Genomic DNA, 19,115 nt, shown 5'->3' on the forward strand with positions numbered 1-19,115 from the left:
GTTAAGCCACCTGAAAGTAATTTATATACATCTTGATTCTCCACCATAATCATTTAGCAACTATCTCTTAAAATTAAGGACATTCTCTGCTAACCAAAATACATCACCATACTCAAGTTTTAATTTTGAATCTATATTCAAATTCCACATTCAAATCTTTAAAAATGTAACCATAATAGTATTACCATACTTTAAAAAGCCAAATGATATCTTAAAATAATTATTTTCTTTTTCATAAATTCAAGTTCATGTGCTCTTTCCTTCATATCAGGGTACAAGTAAGATACATACGCTGAAATGTCATTGACATTTCTTAAAATTCTTTTAATACATAGATTGCTCTCTCTGTGTGTTTTTTTCCTTGCAATTGTTTTGTTGAAAAAAAGTGAGTTGTTTTTATGTAGTTTCCCATGCCTTTGGCTGATTTCATTTCTGTATTATTGATAACATCGTCTGTCTCCTGTATTTTCTGTCAAGAATATCCAAATGTTTATTTAGATTCAGGTTTAAATTTTTGGGCACAAATGCTTCCTAGGTTATTTTGTGTACCTCTATTAAAAAGTATGTAATGTCTATTTTTCTTTTTGAAATCTTAGCAGTTATTGGTGATTGTAGTTTTGATGAAATATTTTATTAGGAGTTGCCAAAATGTGCTATTCTAGTTCTGTTATTCCATCTTCATTTATTAGCTGGAACAGTTCTATGATGATAAACTTCATCTCATAAACTATTTGCTTATCCTCAGTTATATGAGAGTGAGTCAAAAATTACCCGCACTCCAGTTATTAAAACTTCTATAAATTCGACAACCAGAGTGTGGATAATTTTTGACTCATGCTTGTAGTTTGTGCAGGAGAGTCAGGATACGTGTACTTGTTTCTCTTTGTTTACAGTTTTCAACGTGATGAACTTATTCAAAACTTTTTCCAATGATGTTGTTATAATAACATCAATATCCACATTATTTTGTTTTAATTACATCATGGACTCATGAATATAAAGATACTTTGCAGTTACTATCTTTATTGGTCCTCAAGTTTCCCCTCTTCGGGGCCAGTGGGAGCCTCCTTAACTGACTCTGAATCTTTTAACACAACTGCAGTCACCTAAACCATCTCCTTGTTCCAGGTTCACTTGGCACGTTTCCAGTAATGTCTTTACAGAACCCTGGTTACTTCTACCATGGTCATGGTTTCTAAGTGTTTGCATGTAACACATATTGCTTTATAGACAAAATACATTGTGAACTTGTGTGCATAATATCACTTCAAATCTATCAGAATGGCTATTATCAAAAAGATAAAACGAACAAACAAACAACAACAACAACAAAAAACCCCAAGTGTTGGCAAGGCTGTGGAGAAAAGGGGACCCTCCTGCACTGTTGGTGGGAATGTAAATGGGTGCTACCACTATGGAGTTTCCTCAGAAAAGCTAAAAATAGGACTACCGCATGATCCAGGATTCCACTTCTGGGTATTTACCCAAAGGAAACAAAATTACTATCTTGAGAGACAGCTGTACTCCTGTGTTTATTGCAGCACTATTTAGAGTCGGCCAAGACATGGAGGCAACCTAAGTGTCCATCAGTGGATGAATGCACAAAGAAAATGTGGTCTATATAAAATGAAATATCATTCAGCCATAAGAAAAAGGTCTTGCCATTTGTGACAACATGGATGGACCTTGAGGACATTATGCTCAGTGAAATAAGTCAGGCAGGAAAAGACAAATGCCATATGATCTCATTTATATGTGGAATCTAAAAAGAAAAAAAAAACAAACGCATGGATATAGAGAACAGATAGGTGGTTGTCAGGGGCAGGGGGCAGGAGTGAGCAAAATGGGTGAAAGAGGTCAAAGGGTACAAACTTCCAGTTACAAAATAAGTAAGTCCTGGGGATGTAATGCACAGCATGGTGACTATAGTTAATCATACTATACTGTATATTTGAAAGTTGCTTAAGAGAGTAAATCTTAAAAGTTCCTATCACAAGAATAAAAAATCGTAATTGTGTGCGGTAACTAAAATTTTGTGGTGATTGTTTTGCAAGGTATACCAATATCATGCTGTACACCTGAAACTAATATGATGCTATATGTCAACTGCATTTCAAAAATAATGCAAATTTAAATTAAGACATTACAGGGAGGGAGAGTTCACGCTCCTGGCGCCGGGTTGGTCTCTCTGGTAGGCGCCGCGGTCCCCGGCACCGGCGTCCGAGCTGACCGTGGCCAAGGGCTTGGGCGCCAGCGCCGAGCAGCCCGCGGGCGGCGCCGAGGGCTTCCACCTGCACGGGGTGAGTCGCCCCTGCGGCGCCGGTGGCCTTGGCACGGCGCCCGCACCGACGCGCGGGGGTCGCCCGATCGCCGGCCCCGGGGGCTGCAGCGGCGGGGTCCAGGCCCTAGTGCTGCCGCCCGGAGGAGGGTGGTGCCCCTTCCTGGTAGGAGCCGCCGGCCAGAGGCGGCGCCGCGGCACTCCTGGGCCCCGGCCCGTCTGCGGCTGCGATCGGCCCGGCGCCAGCCGCAAGTGCGAGCTCTGCAGGAAGCGGGAGCGTTTCCTGGTCCGGTCTGGCCTCCCCGGAATGGCATTTATCCCGGGTGAAGAGGGAAAGCACCAGGTGCAGGAGAACTCCCCCGCCAGGCAGGCAGGCCTGGAGCCCTACTTCGACTTCATCATCACCATCGGGCACTCAAGGCTGAACAAGGAGAACGACACGCTCAAGGCCCTGCTGAAGGCCAACGTGGAGAAGCCCGTGAAGCTGGAGGTGTTCAACATGAAGACCATGAAGGTGCGCGAGGTGGAGGTGGTGCCCAGCAACATGTGGGGCGGCCAGGGCCTGCTGGGCGCCAGCGTGCGCTTCTGCAGCTTCCGCAGGGCCAGCGAGCACGTGTGGCACGTGCTGGATGTAGAACCCTGTTCCCCTGCCTCCCTTGCCGGCCTGCGCCCCTACACAGACTACGTGGCTGGCTCAGACCAGATCCTCCAGGAGTCCGAGGACTTCTTCTCGCTCATCGAATCCCATGAGGGGAAGCCCTTGAAGCTGATGGTTTATAACTCCGAGTCCGACTCCTGCCGGGAAGTGACTGTCACTCCCAATGCAGCCTGGGGTGGAGAGGGCAGTCTGGGCTGTGGTATTGGCTATGGGTATCTGCACCGGATCCCAACCCAGCCCCCCAGCCACCACAAGAAGCCACCTGGTGTCCCGCCACCTCGTGCCCCACCACCTGGTACCCCACTGCCTGGTACCCCACCACCTGGACCCACCCCCCAGGACTCTCCTGCGCCTTCTGGCCTGGAGACAGGCTCCAGGCAGGGTGACTACGTGGAGGCCCTGCTGCAGGCACCTGGGTCCTCTACGGAGGAACAGCTCCCTGGGCCTGAGAGTCCTGGCCATGGTGCTCCAGACCTTGGCGACCTTCCCCGTCCCCTGGAGATTCCTCTCCAGCCTCCGCCTCCACTGCAGCGAGTCATGGACCCAGGCTTCCTCGATGTGTCTGGCATCTCCCTCTTGGACAGCAGCAACGCCAGTGTCTGGTCCGGCTTGCCCTCCTCTGCAGAGCTGACCTCCACTGCGGTCTCAGCCTCAGGGCCGGAGGACGTCTGCTCGAGTAGTGGTTCTCTTGAGCGTGGCGGTGAGGCCACCTGGTCTGGGTCAGAGTTTGAGGTCTCCTTCCCAGACAGCCCAGGTGCCCAGGCCCAGGCGGACCACCTGCCTCAGCTGACACTTCCTGACAGCCTCACCTCGGCCGCCTCACCAGAAGACAGGCTGTCTGCTGAGCTGCTCGAAGCCCAGGCTGAGGAGGAGCCAGCAAGCACAGAGAGCCCAGATTTCAGGGCAGAGGCTGAGAGGGCAGCCAGCCAGGCACAGCTCTCCACCCCCAAAGAACACCCTGGGCTATACAAGGCCCTCTGATGGCATTTCATGAGGCCCAGAAGTGGGAGGCAGCACTGGCCACACTGTGTGGCCCAGCCACCTGCGTTATGCTTCCTGGGCTGCTGCTGACAAGGGTGTGGCTTGTGTCCACTCAGACCTTACTGGTCTCCAAGAGATGACCTCCCAGCATTCATTCTGCCTGATGGTCCTGGCTTTGAGGAATTGGGTACTTGTTTGAGAATCTCAAACAAGTACTTTTGGCGTAGTAGGGGGCTGGGAGTAGCACCCAGGTTAAATAAGTTTTCCAGGAGCTCGGGTAGGAGAGTAAAGGATTCTTTGCTGCTTGGGTAAGGCGTGGAACTTCAGTGGGTAGAGTAAGAGAAGGCCGTGGGCCTTGGGGAAGGGCATCTTTTGGCCATGTACCCATTGCTTGCTCCTGGTCTGGTCACTGGCTGCACCATCAGGTGTGAAGATGGGGTGAGGGAGGAAGGGGTTGGTGTGGAATATTTGCCTAATTGCTCTGTAGGGCTTGGAGTGATTCTTCCCACACAGCTCAGCCAGCCCTATCTATGATGGAAGGCACCGCCAAGCCCTGGGGACCCCTGCTGCCCCAGTTCCTGTCTCACTTTGTGCTACACTGCACAGCTCGCTCAGGCTGACTGCCTATTCCAGTCATGGTTGGAGGAGAGGCAGTGAACTTGCCCACCTCTCCTGAGGGAGGAGGGAAATTCTGCGCCCTTCCGCAGAGACTCACTTGTGCTTGGCCACGATACTTCTTCCCCAGCATCTGTACCCCACAGACGTAGTGGCCCCGGTTGTGACTCCTGTCAGCTCCCAAACTTTTACAACCATCTCTTCTAAATATATAAGTCATCCAGCCAGCCCCAGTGGTGAGTAAAAGTTACAAATTTAAGTTCACCACCCTAAGCAGACTCTCAGAGCCGGTCCTCCTTCCTGGAGCTCTTTACACACAGCTCCTACCCCAAGGATGAATAAGGGGCCTGGACAAGAGTGGGTAAGGGCCCTCTGTTCCTCCCCACAGTACAGGAGAGGGCTGTTCCCCTCGCCTCCAGGGTCTCGGGAGGCTAAGACTAGGTTGGGTCTTCTATTCTGCCTGGTTCCTATAGGAAGAGGAGGGCTGCAGCCAGGGATAGCCCCTCATCACTTGAAGTCCTCTGCTCTTTGGCTAGAGTCCCTCACCTTCCCACAGCCCCTGCTGATTACCATGAGGGCTGCCTCTAGCCTGGCCATCTAGCCTCAGCCCCATCCAAAGTCCCACCTTTACCACTTGATTTCTGTACTCACAGGGAATTCAAAGCTCTGTTAGGCTTATAGGACAAGGACTGTCTGCTCTGGGGGGCACAGACCAAGTATATGGAGGGAGGGCCCCAAATCATCAAACACTTCATTTCTAGCACTGTGACTGCATTTTAAAAGCGAGCCTTTGTCGGGGCTTCCTAGGTGGCGCAGTGGTTAAGAATCTGCCTGCCAATGCAGAGGTCACGGGTTCGATCCCAGCTCCAGGAAGATCCCACGTGCCGCGGAGCAACTAAGCCCATGTGCCGGAAAAAAAAAAAAAAAGCGAACCTTTGTCAAGTCTACCAGAGCAGCTGATAAGCCTGCAGAGCAGCTGATAAGCCTGCAGAACAGGGAGGCCTTGTGTCCAAAGCCAGTGCTGGAGCCTGGTTCTTGGATTGTCTGGGAGCCCAGTGTCTGCCTGTAGGAATCCAGGAAGTAGAAGAGAATCACTGTGGACCTGTTCTGAGGCCAGCTTCCCTTCACTGTAGCCTGGCAGTCTGACCCAGAGTCACCCTCACCCAAGGGACCTGGTTCTTCCCTCCCTCACGTTTATACACTCCCCTCCCTAAATGGGGGAATAAAATGGATATCAATGCTGATTATTTCCAGGGTAAACACAAAACCAGAAGTTTCTTTTTCCTCTGTAATCTGCTATGAAGGAAAATGACAAGTGAAAATAAATGTGTACTACACTTTGAAAAAAAAAAAAAAAAAAGACATTACAGGGAGACAGAGAAAATGGTTAAATCACACACCAAATAGAAAATTTACTCAAACTTGCTCACCTGATGTCTCTAAGTCCTTGCCCTAGGCTCAGTGTTCCTTCCAGCCACATCCTCTGAACAACCTTGAACCCCTTCATCCTGCCCTGCCCATGTGTCAGGGCTCATCTCCCACGTCTGTCTTAGTCCGCAAAACAAAGGCCCTCAGGCGGGTCCTCAGGGCTCTCAGATCACCCCAACCCAGTAAAATGTATATTTGTGAATCTTTATTTTTGGAGATACAAATCAGCTTATTTAGGAGTAAAATGTCATGATATTTGGGGGTGGAAAATTTTTCCGTTCTTTCCTTCTAGGTTCTTTGGTTTGTCTAATAATCAAATTGACATAAGACAGATAAACAGGGAAAATAAAGCTTTGTACATCTGGGAGCCCCATTAAAAAAATGAGACTCCCTGGCAGTCAGGCAACAGAAGTTTCTACACCATGCTGACCAGGGAGAAGGGGGTCCGGGCCGGGGGCTTCAAAGGGGAGGAGGACACTTCACAGGCAGGTGGGAGGAGCAGATGTATGCTAAACAGATGTTTACCTTGCCCTGCAGATGAGTCTTTCTGACATAAAAATTATCTCTGGTAGTAGCTCCCTTCCTGGTACAGGCCCCCTGTCTAATTATTTTACGCAGTTAAAGGACAGGTCAAGGGACTTCCCTGGTGGTCCAGTGATTAAGACTTCGCCTTCCAATGCAGGGAGTGTGGGTTCAATCCCTAGTCAGGAAACTAAGATCCCACATTCCTCGTGGCCAAAAAACCAAAACATAAAACAGAAGCAGTATTGTAACAAATTCAATGCTGACTTTAAAAATGGTCCACATCAAAAAAAAAAAAATCTTAAAAATAAAATAAAGGAAAGGTCAAAAGCCTTTCCTGAATCTGCTGGGTCTCAGCTGCCTTCAGCTCAAAACAAACCCCCGAGCCAGCGCAGCACTTTCTGGGTGGTGCATTCTGCTGCCCTCAATATCTTAAATTTACTTTAAAGCATCTCTGCAAAGAAAGAGGAAGCAAATACAATACAATATTATTAACTATTAACTTTAAGTGGTGAACATATGTTGTTTGTTTAACTATTCTCTACTTTTCTGTAAATTTGAAGTCCTTTTATAATTAAAAAAATACTTTACAACTGAATTTCCCTTTCTTGAGTGCATATTTACCTCCAGATCATCTCCAAGGCTCTTATCTGTCAGCTTGTTTCTTCCCTGTTAAGTATATGATGACCCAGTTTGTTTTTCATAAAATCTTCCTCGGGCTTCTAATTCATTACTTTTGCTTTTCTTCTGCAACATCCTTTGTTCCTGGGGATCACCCTACTAAATTTTTTTTTAAATTTTGGAGAAGAATATCACCACTACATAACCAATATGATTACAGAACAGTGTTTAAAGATTTGGGGTGGGGGAAGAGCAGGTGTTTTTATCCTTAAGGATCAAATATTTATGAAAATTGGGATGTATATACACACCACCCAGTTTACAGTATATTTTGCTATTGCAGCCTGGAAGGACTAAGACAGGGTTGGAGGTATCTTTCACGAATTTTTAATTTTATTCTTTCTCACAAAAATGTAGGAGTATCGTTCTCTTATTAAATAAACAGAAATTGTTGAGTGTGTACTAAGACTTTGGTTACACCCTAAAGACCACAAACATATTTCCATGTTTTAAAGATGAGGAAACCAAGGCACAGAAGGTTCATGCCTTGTCAGAGGTTACACAGTAGAGGAGCTGGGACCGGGGGTCAGCCTCCAGACTCTGAGCCACAGGGCCTCCCATGTGCTATGAGCCCCACTTTTTCCGTTTCCTTTCTTTGTCATCCCCCAGCTTCCTCTGCTTTCAGGATTTTCTTACCTGGCCCATCAGCATTCAAGTGCTCGGGCTCAGGAGCACAACCCTCCACTTGCGTGATGGATGTAGCCTCACTTTCTGGGAAGGATGTTTGGCAGGGATTTCAGGGCTTCCCGTCTCCCTAGAATAGATTCTCCAGGGAAGCAGAATTATCTCCATGACAGTCCTTACTGAGCCGGGGAATCTTGCGTAGTATCCACACTTGCCAGACATGTCAGGTGTTGGAGGCAGAACGACAGATCCTGTGGGTTGTGGAGGATTTTCCAGGCCTGGAAACCTGAAAAGCAGAAGTCAGTCTCTTGACAGAGTTGCCGAGAAAGACTTCCTGAAGGGGCTGCAAGCACGGGCAGGTGGGGCCTGCCTGGGAGCCCAGCACGGGGGCATCCCACTCCCTGCAGCCCGCACAGCCTCCCCACGCCCTCTTCCCTCCCCCTCACCCCTGGCAGTCACCCTGCCATCCCCAGGAAGAGGGGACCCCTGACAGAGGTTTACACTCTAGTGACCTGGCTGCCCCGGCCACGTGCACTGTTTCTCCCTGCCCCTGTGGCAAGTTACCTCGTCGCTCTCCCTCTGCCCTGGTGTCGCCCAGATCTGCTCAGGCTCCTTAAAGTGTGTGCAGTCAGGCAGCCTCTCGTCAGGGGAGTTGACAGTCAGCCCGGCCTCACCACTGTTCCCCAGGGGAAATAACATGTCCTGAGCCCACAGGGTCATCATCTCAGGAGTGGGTCAGGGCCCTGAGCAGCTCTGGGACGGAGAGGCGGGGAGAACGGGGAGGGCCCAGAGGAGGCTGCAGGTACCCCAGCAGGAGCCCTGGGCCATCACTTCTGGGCCTCAGCTCTTGACTCAAACCAGCCATCAAGCATGTGCCCCTGGCCATGGCCTCAAAGTTGGGAGAATCACAACCTGAGATGGGTGCTGTAAATCCCCGCCCACCCCTCCCTTCCGTAGAACACACAATACTTTCAAGATCACTTCACTGGGCCTTTGAGAAAAAGTTCCTCCTCAGAATCTTGGATGTTCAGAGAAGAAAGAAACAGAGCCCACATTGGGGTGATTTCAAATTCTGATGAGAAACGGGTGAGCCTGGGATCCTCATAAGGGAGGATGTTGCTCTGTCTGACCCACAAGCTTAGGAGTGAAATAAAACACACGAAAGCCTCTAAAAAATTCCCTGAGAGCTTCATGCTGCGCCCAGGAAATGCTGATTTAGAAAAAGGAAAGAAGCATCTTGGCGTTACGGACAACCCCACCCCCCAGCCGTCCCCACCACACCTGCTCCTCCAGGGAAACCCTGCCACCCCCCATCTTCCTGGTCCTTGGGGATCCCAGGGAACCTCACGAAGGGCCCAGGATTCATTAGGAATCACGACCACGGTTGTAACAGTTCACAGCTGTCCTCAGCGAGTACCGTGGGCCAGACCTGGTTCCGGGCCAGACCTGCATCATCTGACACAATCCTCCCAACAACAGGAAGAAACAGTGATAAGTGAGAAAACTGGGCTTGGAGGATCTAATCCAACACCTTAGGTCACACATACAGTAGTGGCAAAACCAGGATTTGATCCCAGGAAGTCAGATTTTAGAACCCGTGCTACTAACCATTTTATTTTACTACATATTATATAATAGGGGAAATTTGAGAAAAGAAATGAAAAATGAGGAAAAATTGGCGATGTTTCTATACTCCATTGGGAAAACCAAATATTGAAATGAGGTTCAGCTCAATCCTTTCTCCTGCTGCTTCTGGCTCTGCCCCAGGAGGCCCGTCCCTCCGACTCCTTCCTATCAACACCACCCCACCACACCCCCAAGAGAAAAGCTTTTCAACAGCTTTGTCTCACATTCTCTCATCCACCTATACTCTCACCTGCATCCTTACTCATTTTATACGTGATGTCATTCCTGTCTGTCTTATAACCTTGTTTTAACCAAGATCACAAACGCAGAAGCCAGAGTAGAGATGGTCGGAATCCAGCTCCCATTCCAGGCAGAGGGCTGGCCTTCAGAGCCAGGCTGGTATTGCAGACCTTGTTCTGTAGAAACTGGAGACTCTCCGGGGGGGGGATCAAGGAGGACCCAGCACCAAGCACTCTGCATTCTGGGTACTTGAACAGGACTGTGGATTGTCCTTGGGAGCTGAAACTACCTCTCTGTCCGTAGCTGTGGCCGTCCTCTCTTCCTACTACCCACGGCCCCCAGTTTTCGGTGGCTCGTAACCTAGAACAGGGGTCAGCCAACTGCAGCCTGAAGGCCAGTCCCGTTTCTGTAAATACGCCTCAGCCCTGCCACACGTGGTTCCTTATCCTCTGGGGTGGCTTTCTCACCACGACGCACGGCTCAGTAAAGGACTGAGGGGTGGTGGGACTGGGGGAGGCCATGTGCCTCCAGAAACTGCCATGAGCCCTGGAATCAACGGATCAAATACATCCATAAAAAACTTTACAATTTGGGGGCTTATCCCACCAATTCGGAATCATTTTTAATCCTTATTTTGTGATCTGATACTCGAGTGTCCGTCACAAGAGCCTCATGTGTTCACGGATCAGTTACTGTGACTCTGACTCCCTGAGGCAGGCTCTGAGAGGGGCTGGGGGAGTGGATGGTCTGGGGAAGCTTCTTAGCCTTAAACTGAAGCTTGAGGGGAGGTCAGGGTTTGCACAGAAAACCCAGAGGAGGAAGCACGAGCAGAGGCCCGAGAGGGAGGCAGGGGACAGACACGCCGAACTGGCTTGGCCTTCAGGAGCTGCCACTGCGTGGCGGGGTGTGTGGGGGGTGCGTCCCCCTCCTCCTTCGATGTCCCATATCCCATGATTCCTTAAGGTACAGCAGGGCCACTTTCTCTGCGACATCCAAACCTTATCTGGTCTCCTTTCCCTTAGATGCCCTGACACACTTTGCTGCATCTCACACCCTCACATTACTTTATTACATCACTGAACACAAGCTATCATGCATCCCTTCTTGTGCCGGGAACAGGCCCGGCTTTGGAACACAAGGCAGGCATGCAGAGAGCTGACACCATATTCTGTTTATTTGGACACTAGTCCCTGTCAGGCCACCAGCAAGTAGTTTGGGAGAGTCATTTAGTATCTTTTTGTCTGAGGTTTCATGTTCTTAAAACATAGTCATGGGGACACTAGAACCTAAGTCTCCGCTGTGCCAGCATGGGAAGCCCTGGTTACAGGCCACCATGCGTACGAGACTCCCGTGGCCGCTGTAACCAGTCACCAGCTGGGCCCCTGCCGGTCCCACCAACTGTGGGTCTGCTCTCCCCTAGGAGCTGTTGCCCCAAAGTCTCAGCCTCTGAGCCTCTCTCTTCTGGTCCTCCCCTCCCCCCTCAATCTCCCTCCCCCTCCCCCATGCCTCCTCCTCCCTAGCTTCCATCCCTTTCCCCCCATCCTCTTCCTCCCCTCATCCCCCTCCTCCTCCCTATTTTCTCCCCCCTTCCCCCCCCAACCTCCTCCTCCCTACGCTGTTTCTCCCTCTATCCCCAAGTCTTTGGCCTCTTCTGCCTCTCTCTGCTCTTTTTACTTTTTCCCTGAAATAGCATCAGAATCCTATAATAGAAATCCATGCCCGATGTTGCACAGCTGATTCTCTGCTAATCTTATTATATTTGTTATAGATTAATGTAATGCAAGCAATTTTTAAAATGTTATTTAATTAGCTACATTATGGAAAGTACACAGCAAAGCCTGGGATTGCTGTAACCGTCATACCACTATGAAATCTCTGGGCAACAAGGAACATTACCTATGAAACTACACGGATGGTTTCCAGCCTTTGTGCATTTCAAGAAAGGCCTTTGAAATTAAGGAATTTTGAATCACCCGTGACCACTGGCCATGCTGCATCTCGCTAGCCTCTCCCCGACCATCCTCACTTCACTCTTTCGCTCCTCTGTTTTACCTGCTTGTCTAGAAGGTCTGGGAGGAAGAGATCCCACCTGGTTAATGCCTGAGCCCTTGGCACCCAGTGTGGAGCTCGTCCCGACCTTCACAGCTGAGTGAGTGAGTGAGTGAGTGAAAGAAGGTAGCTGAGGGGTGGATGCTGGGTCAGAGCCCCGAATACCAAGGCCTCAGAGCCTCAGGCCTCCCGAGGGCTCTCTTCCCTGCAGCGTTGTTGGAGGGTGTCCAGCGGGTTCAGGAACCTCCCTGGGGAGATGACTGTTCCCCTGACGGCTTCCTCCCTGGGAGTGGACCCCCACTCTGCTGTGGTCAAGGTCCCGGCCGCCAGCTCTCCTGGCACCTGCAGGTGGACGATGACCAGTCGGTCTGTGTGTCTGGAAGGATGCTGACTCCGCGTGCGCACCTGCAGCGCTCGGTCACCAGGTGGGGCTGGAGGAACGGCACGCTGCCTGTTGCCCTCTCACTGCCAGAGCTGGGCTGCTGCGTCGCAGCTGAGGACAGAGCCCAGAGGGGAGCCGGCAGGACAGCAGCGCCGCATTTACACATGCCAGACGCTGCTGAGCAGTTTATGTCGGCTAACGCTCACAACGAGCTAGTGTAGGTGCTATTTTTAATCGCCATTTTACAAGCGAGTTCCCTGAATTTTGCAGAAGCGTTGTATCTTGTTCAAAGTCTTGTTTCTTGAAAGTGGTGGCTGGATAGGCTTTTTGCGTCACGCCCGTCAGACTGCGAAGCAGAGACTACTAATCTCTACGCTGCCGCGCAGGACACAGGGTACCTGAGCCCCTGGGTCCTCAGGCTCCAGGGTGGTGGAAGAGGCTCCCTGCCTGGAGCTGTTCTGTTCTGTGCAACAGGCGACTTTTTTTTTTTTTTTTTTTTTTTGGTGTTTGAAAAGAGGGACAGGCGTCTTTGTTTTTTTTTGTTTGTTTTTAACAGACAATAAACTGCATATATTTAGAGTGTACAATTTGGTATCCCAATCTCCCAATTCATTCCCCACCAACCTTCCCCACTTTCCCCACTTGGTGTCCATATGTTTGTTCTCTACATCTGTGTCTCTATTTCTGCCTTGCAAACCGGTTGATTTGTACCATTTTTCTATAATCCGCATACATGTGTTAATATACAATATTTGTTTTTCTCTCTCTGACTCACTTCACTCTGTATGAGTCTCTAGGTCCATCCATGTCTCTACAAATGTCCCAATTTCATTGCTTTTTACAGCTGCGTAATATTCCACTGTGTATATGTACCATATCTTCTTTATCCATTCATCTGCTGATGGACATTTAGGTTGCTTCCATGTCCTGGCTATTGTAAATAGTGCTGCAATGAACATTGGAGTGCATGTGTCTTTTTGAATTACGGTGTTCTCTGGGTATATGTCCAGGAGTGGGATTGCTGGATCATATGGTAGGTCTATTTTTAGTTTTGCAAGAAACCTCCATACTGTTCTCCATAGCGGCTGTATCAATTTATATTCCCATCAACAGTGCAAGAGGGTTCCCTTTTCTCCACACCCTCTCCAGCATTTACTGTTTGTAGATTTTCTGATGATGCCCATTCTAACTGGTGTGAGGTGATACCTCATTGTCATTTGATTTGCATTTCTCTAATAATTAGTGATGTTGAGCAGCTTTTCATGTGCCTCTTGGCCATCTGTATGTCATCTTTGGAGAAATGTCTATTTAGGTCTTCTGCCCATTTTTTGATTGGGTTGCTTGTTTTTTTGATATTGAGCTGGATGAACTGTTTATATATTTTAGAGATTAATCCTTTGTCTGTTGATTCGTTTCCAAATATTTTTTCCCATACTGAGGGTTGTCTTTTCATCTTGCTTATAGTTTCCTTTGCTGTGCAGAAGCTTTGAAGTTTCATTAGGTCCCACTTATTTATTTGTGTTTTTATTTCCATTACTCTAGGGGGTGGGTCAAAAAAGATCTTGCTGTGATTTATGTTGAAGAGTGTTCTTCCTATGTTTTCCTCCAGGAGTTTTACAGTGTCTGGCCTTACATTTAGGTCTTTAATGCATTTTGAGTTTATTTTTGTGTATGGTGTTAAGGAATGTTCTAATTTCATTCTTTTACATGTAGCTGATCAACTTTCCCAGTACCACTTATTGAAGAGGCTGCCTTTTCTCCATTGTATATATCCTTGGCTCCTTTGTCATAGATTAGTTGACCATAGTTTATCTCTGGGCTTTCTAATAAAAGCTAACAGAGGTTGTCAGGAATGTATCTAATTGACATGAGAATTCTTTTAGCTTGCAAGTGCCTTTAGCGGGGCAGGTGCCGAGCAGGGTTCTGGGGCCTGGGGTCGCGCTCATTTTCATCCTCTAGGTCTTGTCCAGATGTCATAGTCGTGAAAATTCTGGACCCAAACTTTTGGGCACCCAGTCTCCTGTCTGTCACAGGCCCTAGGTGGAGCTGGACCTGCGTAGTTAGGGCATTTTCTTGGCCACATGGAAGACTCTTGACAGGTCAAATTTCCTGCGCACCCACGGGCTGGCTGTGGCCTGTTAATGAACTGTTTAGAATACGAACCAATTACTGCGTCTGGCAGGCTTACAGCCAGCAGCTTCCGCCTGTGGGTTACCCACAGGGAGATGTTAAATTAAGGATGGCTGCAGAGATGCCAGGCTCAAAGCACTCACAGTGGCTGGTCACCCCCGACCTGCTGGCCCATCTGTGCTTCAAAGGGCTGGAGGACAGGGACGATGCACCCGGAAAGAGGTTGGACCCGAGGAGAAGGCATTTTATGGATTTCCAAGCCCACATTGCAAATTCAGGGAATTATTTGTCTTAGTACTCAGATATGTTAATCAGCATGTTTTACTATAACTTTATATTTCAAAACACAGACTCTCCCTTTTACAGGGCAGGTTCGCAGCCTTCAGGAGGAATAGCCCATATCTGTTAGGGGCTCAGTCTGTGCCACGCATATATGATATGTTTTAAATACATTATGTTTACCTCCTCCAAACCCTCAGAACTAATCCTATCCATGTTTTATAGTTTTTAATGATGACCCACAAGTAATATTCCAATTTCTTCACACCCTCAACACCACCAACACCACTTATACATATTATATATCTAATAGCCATTCTAATAGGTGTCAGGTGGTACCTCCATGTGGTTTTGATTTGCAGGTCCCTAATGACTAATGATGGTGACCTTTTTTCATGTACTTTTTGGCCATGTATATACCTTTTTTTGGAGAAATGTCTATTCCTATTTTTAAATTGACTGTGTGTCTTTTTGTTGTTAAATTGTAGGCGTTCTTTATATATATCAGATACAAGTCCTTCATTCCTTCATCAAATACATGATTTGCAAATATTTTCTCCTATTCTATAGGTTTTCTTTTTACTTTTTGGATAATATCCCTTGATGCACAAACGTTTTTAATTTTGATGAAGTCCAATTTATCTACTTTTTGTTTGGTTGCTCATACTTCTGTGTCATATCAGAACCCTTGGCAAATCCAAGGTTATCAAGATTTACCTCTGTATTTCCTTCTAATAGTATTATGGACATAACAGTGTTCAACTTTTTAAAAATATTATTTTGCCTTTTTGAAGCCCTTTAATATGAGCTTGAGGACTGACTTTTCATTTCTGCAAAAAAAAGGCTGTTGGAATTTTGATAGGTTTTACATTGAAACTATATATCACTTTGGATAGTATGCTATTTTAATAATATTAAATTTTCCAATTTGTGAACATGGGATGTCTTTCCGTTTAAGTATTCTTTAATTTTTTCATACAATATTTTGAAGTTTTGGTTGTTGTTTTGGTCTTGTTTACTGTTGACTATTGAGAGGTGTTTATCTTCTAGGTAATAGTTCTTTGTGAGCTGTGTGTTGTGCAAGTATTTCCTCCCATGTTGCATCTTTTCTCTTCAGCCTCTTAACAGAGTGTTTACAGAGGAAAAGTATAAAATTTAAATAGATTTTATGGCTTATTGCTAGGAACCTGAATGTCTTTTTTAGGGCCAAATGGAGGCAGAGGAGCTTTTGCTTCTTATTTATTCTCCATCTGACCCTACATCTGCCCTTCCTGCCCTGGGTCCTCGAAGCGTTGAACTTCCCCACCCTTTTCTTATTCTTGAACTTTCTCAACCCTGAGACAGATCAGAGAATTTCCCATCATGCTCTCTGAGAAACTTGCATCAAGAAAGACCACCTCCTCCAACAATTCTCTCTAGCTTAAGGAGAGGGGTGTTTTTGGAATGTGCAATTTTGGCCACCAGCTTGGGGTACACAATGCAGGTGTACTCCAACTTACCTTGCAGGACTGCAGCTTTTGTGGTATCCTGTTCCCTTTTCTTCTGCTTCCTTTCAGTCGCCATGAGCAGGGCCTGCTGCATAATTTGTGGGGCCCAGTGTAAAATGAAAATATGGGCTTCTCTTTCAAAAATTATTCACAATATCCAGTCAGTGAGAATTTCAAGCTTAGCCTGGGGCCCTTCTGAGCCAGGGGCAGTGCACCTGCCCAGGCCACACATCTGTGCGGCTGGCTCTGCAGAAGCCTGGCTAGTGAGACACTTCCTCCTGCAACGTTCCCCCGCCCCCGCCCTCCCACCGAAGCTCAGCCTAAGGATGGAGATTGTCTTGGAGCTCCCAGCTCCCCCGAAGGAAGGAGCAATCGCGATTGCTGTCCTCGAGTGTTTGTGCTGCATATGCTCTCTTGTTTGTCTAATTTATTTACGTCCAAGGGCAATTTACAACTATCAGTTCATGTGGTCACAAGAACAGTGCCGTGATAGAGAAGAAAATAAGGTTTATTGTCCTTATCCCCATTTTACAGACGAAGAAGTTGAGGTAGAGGAGACAGGTGGCCTTGCTCAAGGTCACCAGAGTGCACGCCTGAGCCTAGAGCTAGAGCCCAGGCCACCTTTTCATACCTCAAGTTCCCAAGCCTGGGATGTGCATTAGGGTTTCTGAATCTCCAGCGCTGAAGGCGGTGTGACCCCTGCAGAGAGAGGCCAGGGTCAGCCCCTGAGCCCCCGGCAGGGGCTGCACCCTCTTCCAGCCAAGGGTGGCAACGAGCTGTCTCCAGGCATCAGGAGCTCTGTGCCTACGTCACTATAGGCCACCCTATAGTTCTCCTCAACTAAGGTGACAAGACCTCTTGGTGTGTACAGATCCAGACTCACTAACACCTGTTCACCGTCACAGCGTCTCAGGTGGAAGTCTGTAATGCCTCACATGTAACCCCAAGCCAAGGAAGCCTCATGAATGGGAAGTAACCTTGGCATTTTCCAGATCCTCGGGGTGATCCCGTCCACACTGGGGACCCAAGCTTCCCTGCATCTGGCAGAACAGATAGCCTCTGCCTCAGGGTCCTGGCTCATCAGCCTTGACCCTGGGGTCCCTGGTGCTGCCCCGCTAAAGTCCACCTTGCCTCCAGCTTCTTCCAGAAGAACCAGCCTCCGTTCTCTGCTGTAAAAACATTCATCCTTTTGGTCTCTCTCCAGCCTGACCACACACTTCAATCCATCCATCAACCATGTGATTTCTTCAGTCTCTCAAGCTCTACAAGCCTCAGTTTTGGGGGCTGTAAGATGTGAATAAAAGTGTCATTTCACTGCCGTTCTTGTGAAAAAAAATGAGATACTCTTTGTTATAATAGAAAGCACTGAAAATGGCAAAAACTTAATTTTACCTGATTTTCTGCCTTTAGTATCTCTGAGTGACCCTAACCACCCCCGCCCCAACAGGTGGATTACTCATCCTGTCTGCTCAGGATAATCCTGTCTCATTTCCTCCCCCGCCCATCATTGGGGCTCTTTGTGTCAGCTGATGACGGCTCTTTCTGGTTCACTCGCCCTTGTGGAATGAAGAAATGAGCAACTTCTCCAAGCCCCGCACACCCTGTGGTGGGCATTCCTTCAATCACTCAGCCCCTGGCACCTGCACATGTGCTGCTAGAGGGTTCGTGAGTAGCAGGGATTCAGACCAGGGTGATGGAATAGGCCTGATTCCAGGAGAGGTGCTGCAGTGTGCCAGGCACAGGCAGTTTCCCAGACCCCACCTGTGATGAGAAAACCTGACCTCTACCTGCAGGAAGTACCAACATCTCTCCTGGGCTCCGGGACCAGCCTTGGCTGGACGCAGAATGTAAGGTTAGCACCAACTCTGTGCCAAGGCTCAGCCTGAGGGGCCATCAGCCTTTACCATGACCCAGTCCTCACCCAGAGCCCAAGATCCACGACTATGAGTCTCACTTTATTGCTGAACCTGCCCTGTGCCTGATTCTTGTCAATACATTTCCACCCTCGTTGCTTAGCAAACCCCAGATGCACCTGGGCTTGAGGCCTGGGTGGGTTTCACTGCTTTCCCCCTCCAGTCCAAGTGCTGTTTTCCAGGAAGTTGGCTGGAAACTGCTCCACATGGTCAGGCTCCTGGGAGGTCTTCTCTCTGGACTTTCATGTGTCATCTCTGTGTGAGGGCACTCTTTACTGCTTCACCTGGAGTTGCATGTGGCCTGTTTCCCTGGTCCTGCATCCCACATCCACCTGGATGTCAGTCTTGCCCAGCCAGTGGGAAGCCTCCACCCACATCAAAGTTGGGTCAGTTTCCCTCAGTCCTGTCCCACCTACAAGGGAGGGTCCAGGTGAAATATGTGATCTCTTCTTGACTACTTCTCATGGCTGCCAGCTCAGAACTAGACAGTCAAGGAAACTGCCGTGTCTGCCTGCCTCATTTGGTGTCGAACAACTTGAAATCCCATCACCACTCATGACACCAAGAGCCCTGGACCTGCTTTGTCTTTCAAGACTATCTGCCCATTTCTGCAGAGGGTTGTTGCCTGGAGATGGAGGTGGTGACCTCGGTATATCCCGACCTGGCACCCTCCCTCTACTCCATATTTTTAAAGCCACACAGTTCATTTCAGAGATGTTAGGTTTATCGCTCATCCTCACAGAAAAGCAGCCCTGGAAACAAACAAAGGTCAGTGGTCTCAATCTTGTGTCAGAAACCATGTTTGACGCACGGTGATGACACCTCTGATAATAGGGGAGCTAAGTTAGCATCTGCTCTGCAAACACTGCCATTACCCAGCAAGGGGGGAAGCCTCCGCCAAATAAATCAGCTCCCGGAAGACAATTTCACACTAGAATAAACAGAGATAAAATAATAAATGCACTGCATTGTCTAGTTTTTAACCTAGAACTGGATTTGTTAAAAAGTAACAAATTAATTTCAGAAAGGACTGAAACGCAGCCTATTTAACAAAATCAGAAAAAGAGGATGAAAGACATTCTAAGATGATAAACATCTAACATTAAGCTTTCGCTCAGCTGCCAGCTTCTGACAGCAGATACGGTCGACTTGGTTGCATCTGAGATCTGAGTGAGCGGCGGGAGGAGGAACCTCAGAAGGAAACAAATAAATTGTGGTTAGG

The 19,115-nt window shown here is 48.2% G+C and overlaps 1 protein-coding gene across 1 annotated transcript; it reads left to right on the forward strand.

The window, feature by feature from the left end:
* Window positions 1-2,180: 2,180 nt before the first annotated feature.
* Window positions 2,181-4,099, forward strand: LOC130861499 (Golgi reassembly-stacking protein 1-like). The gene is made up of 2 exons (XM_057750436.1): window positions 2,181-2,300; window positions 2,622-4,099. Exon 2 carries the CDS (start codon window positions 2,778-2,780, stop codon window positions 3,915-3,917), a length of 1,140 nt encoding a protein of 379 aa, XP_057606419.1. The 5' UTR covers window positions 2,181-2,300; window positions 2,622-2,777; the 3' UTR covers window positions 3,918-4,099.
* Window positions 4,100-19,115: the final 15,016 nt, after the last annotated feature.

Source organism: Hippopotamus amphibius, chromosome 9, assembly GCF_030028045.1.
Source record: "Hippopotamus amphibius kiboko isolate mHipAmp2 chromosome 9, mHipAmp2.hap2, whole genome shotgun sequence".
Taxonomy (NCBI): domain Eukaryota; kingdom Metazoa; phylum Chordata; class Mammalia; order Artiodactyla; family Hippopotamidae; genus Hippopotamus; species Hippopotamus amphibius.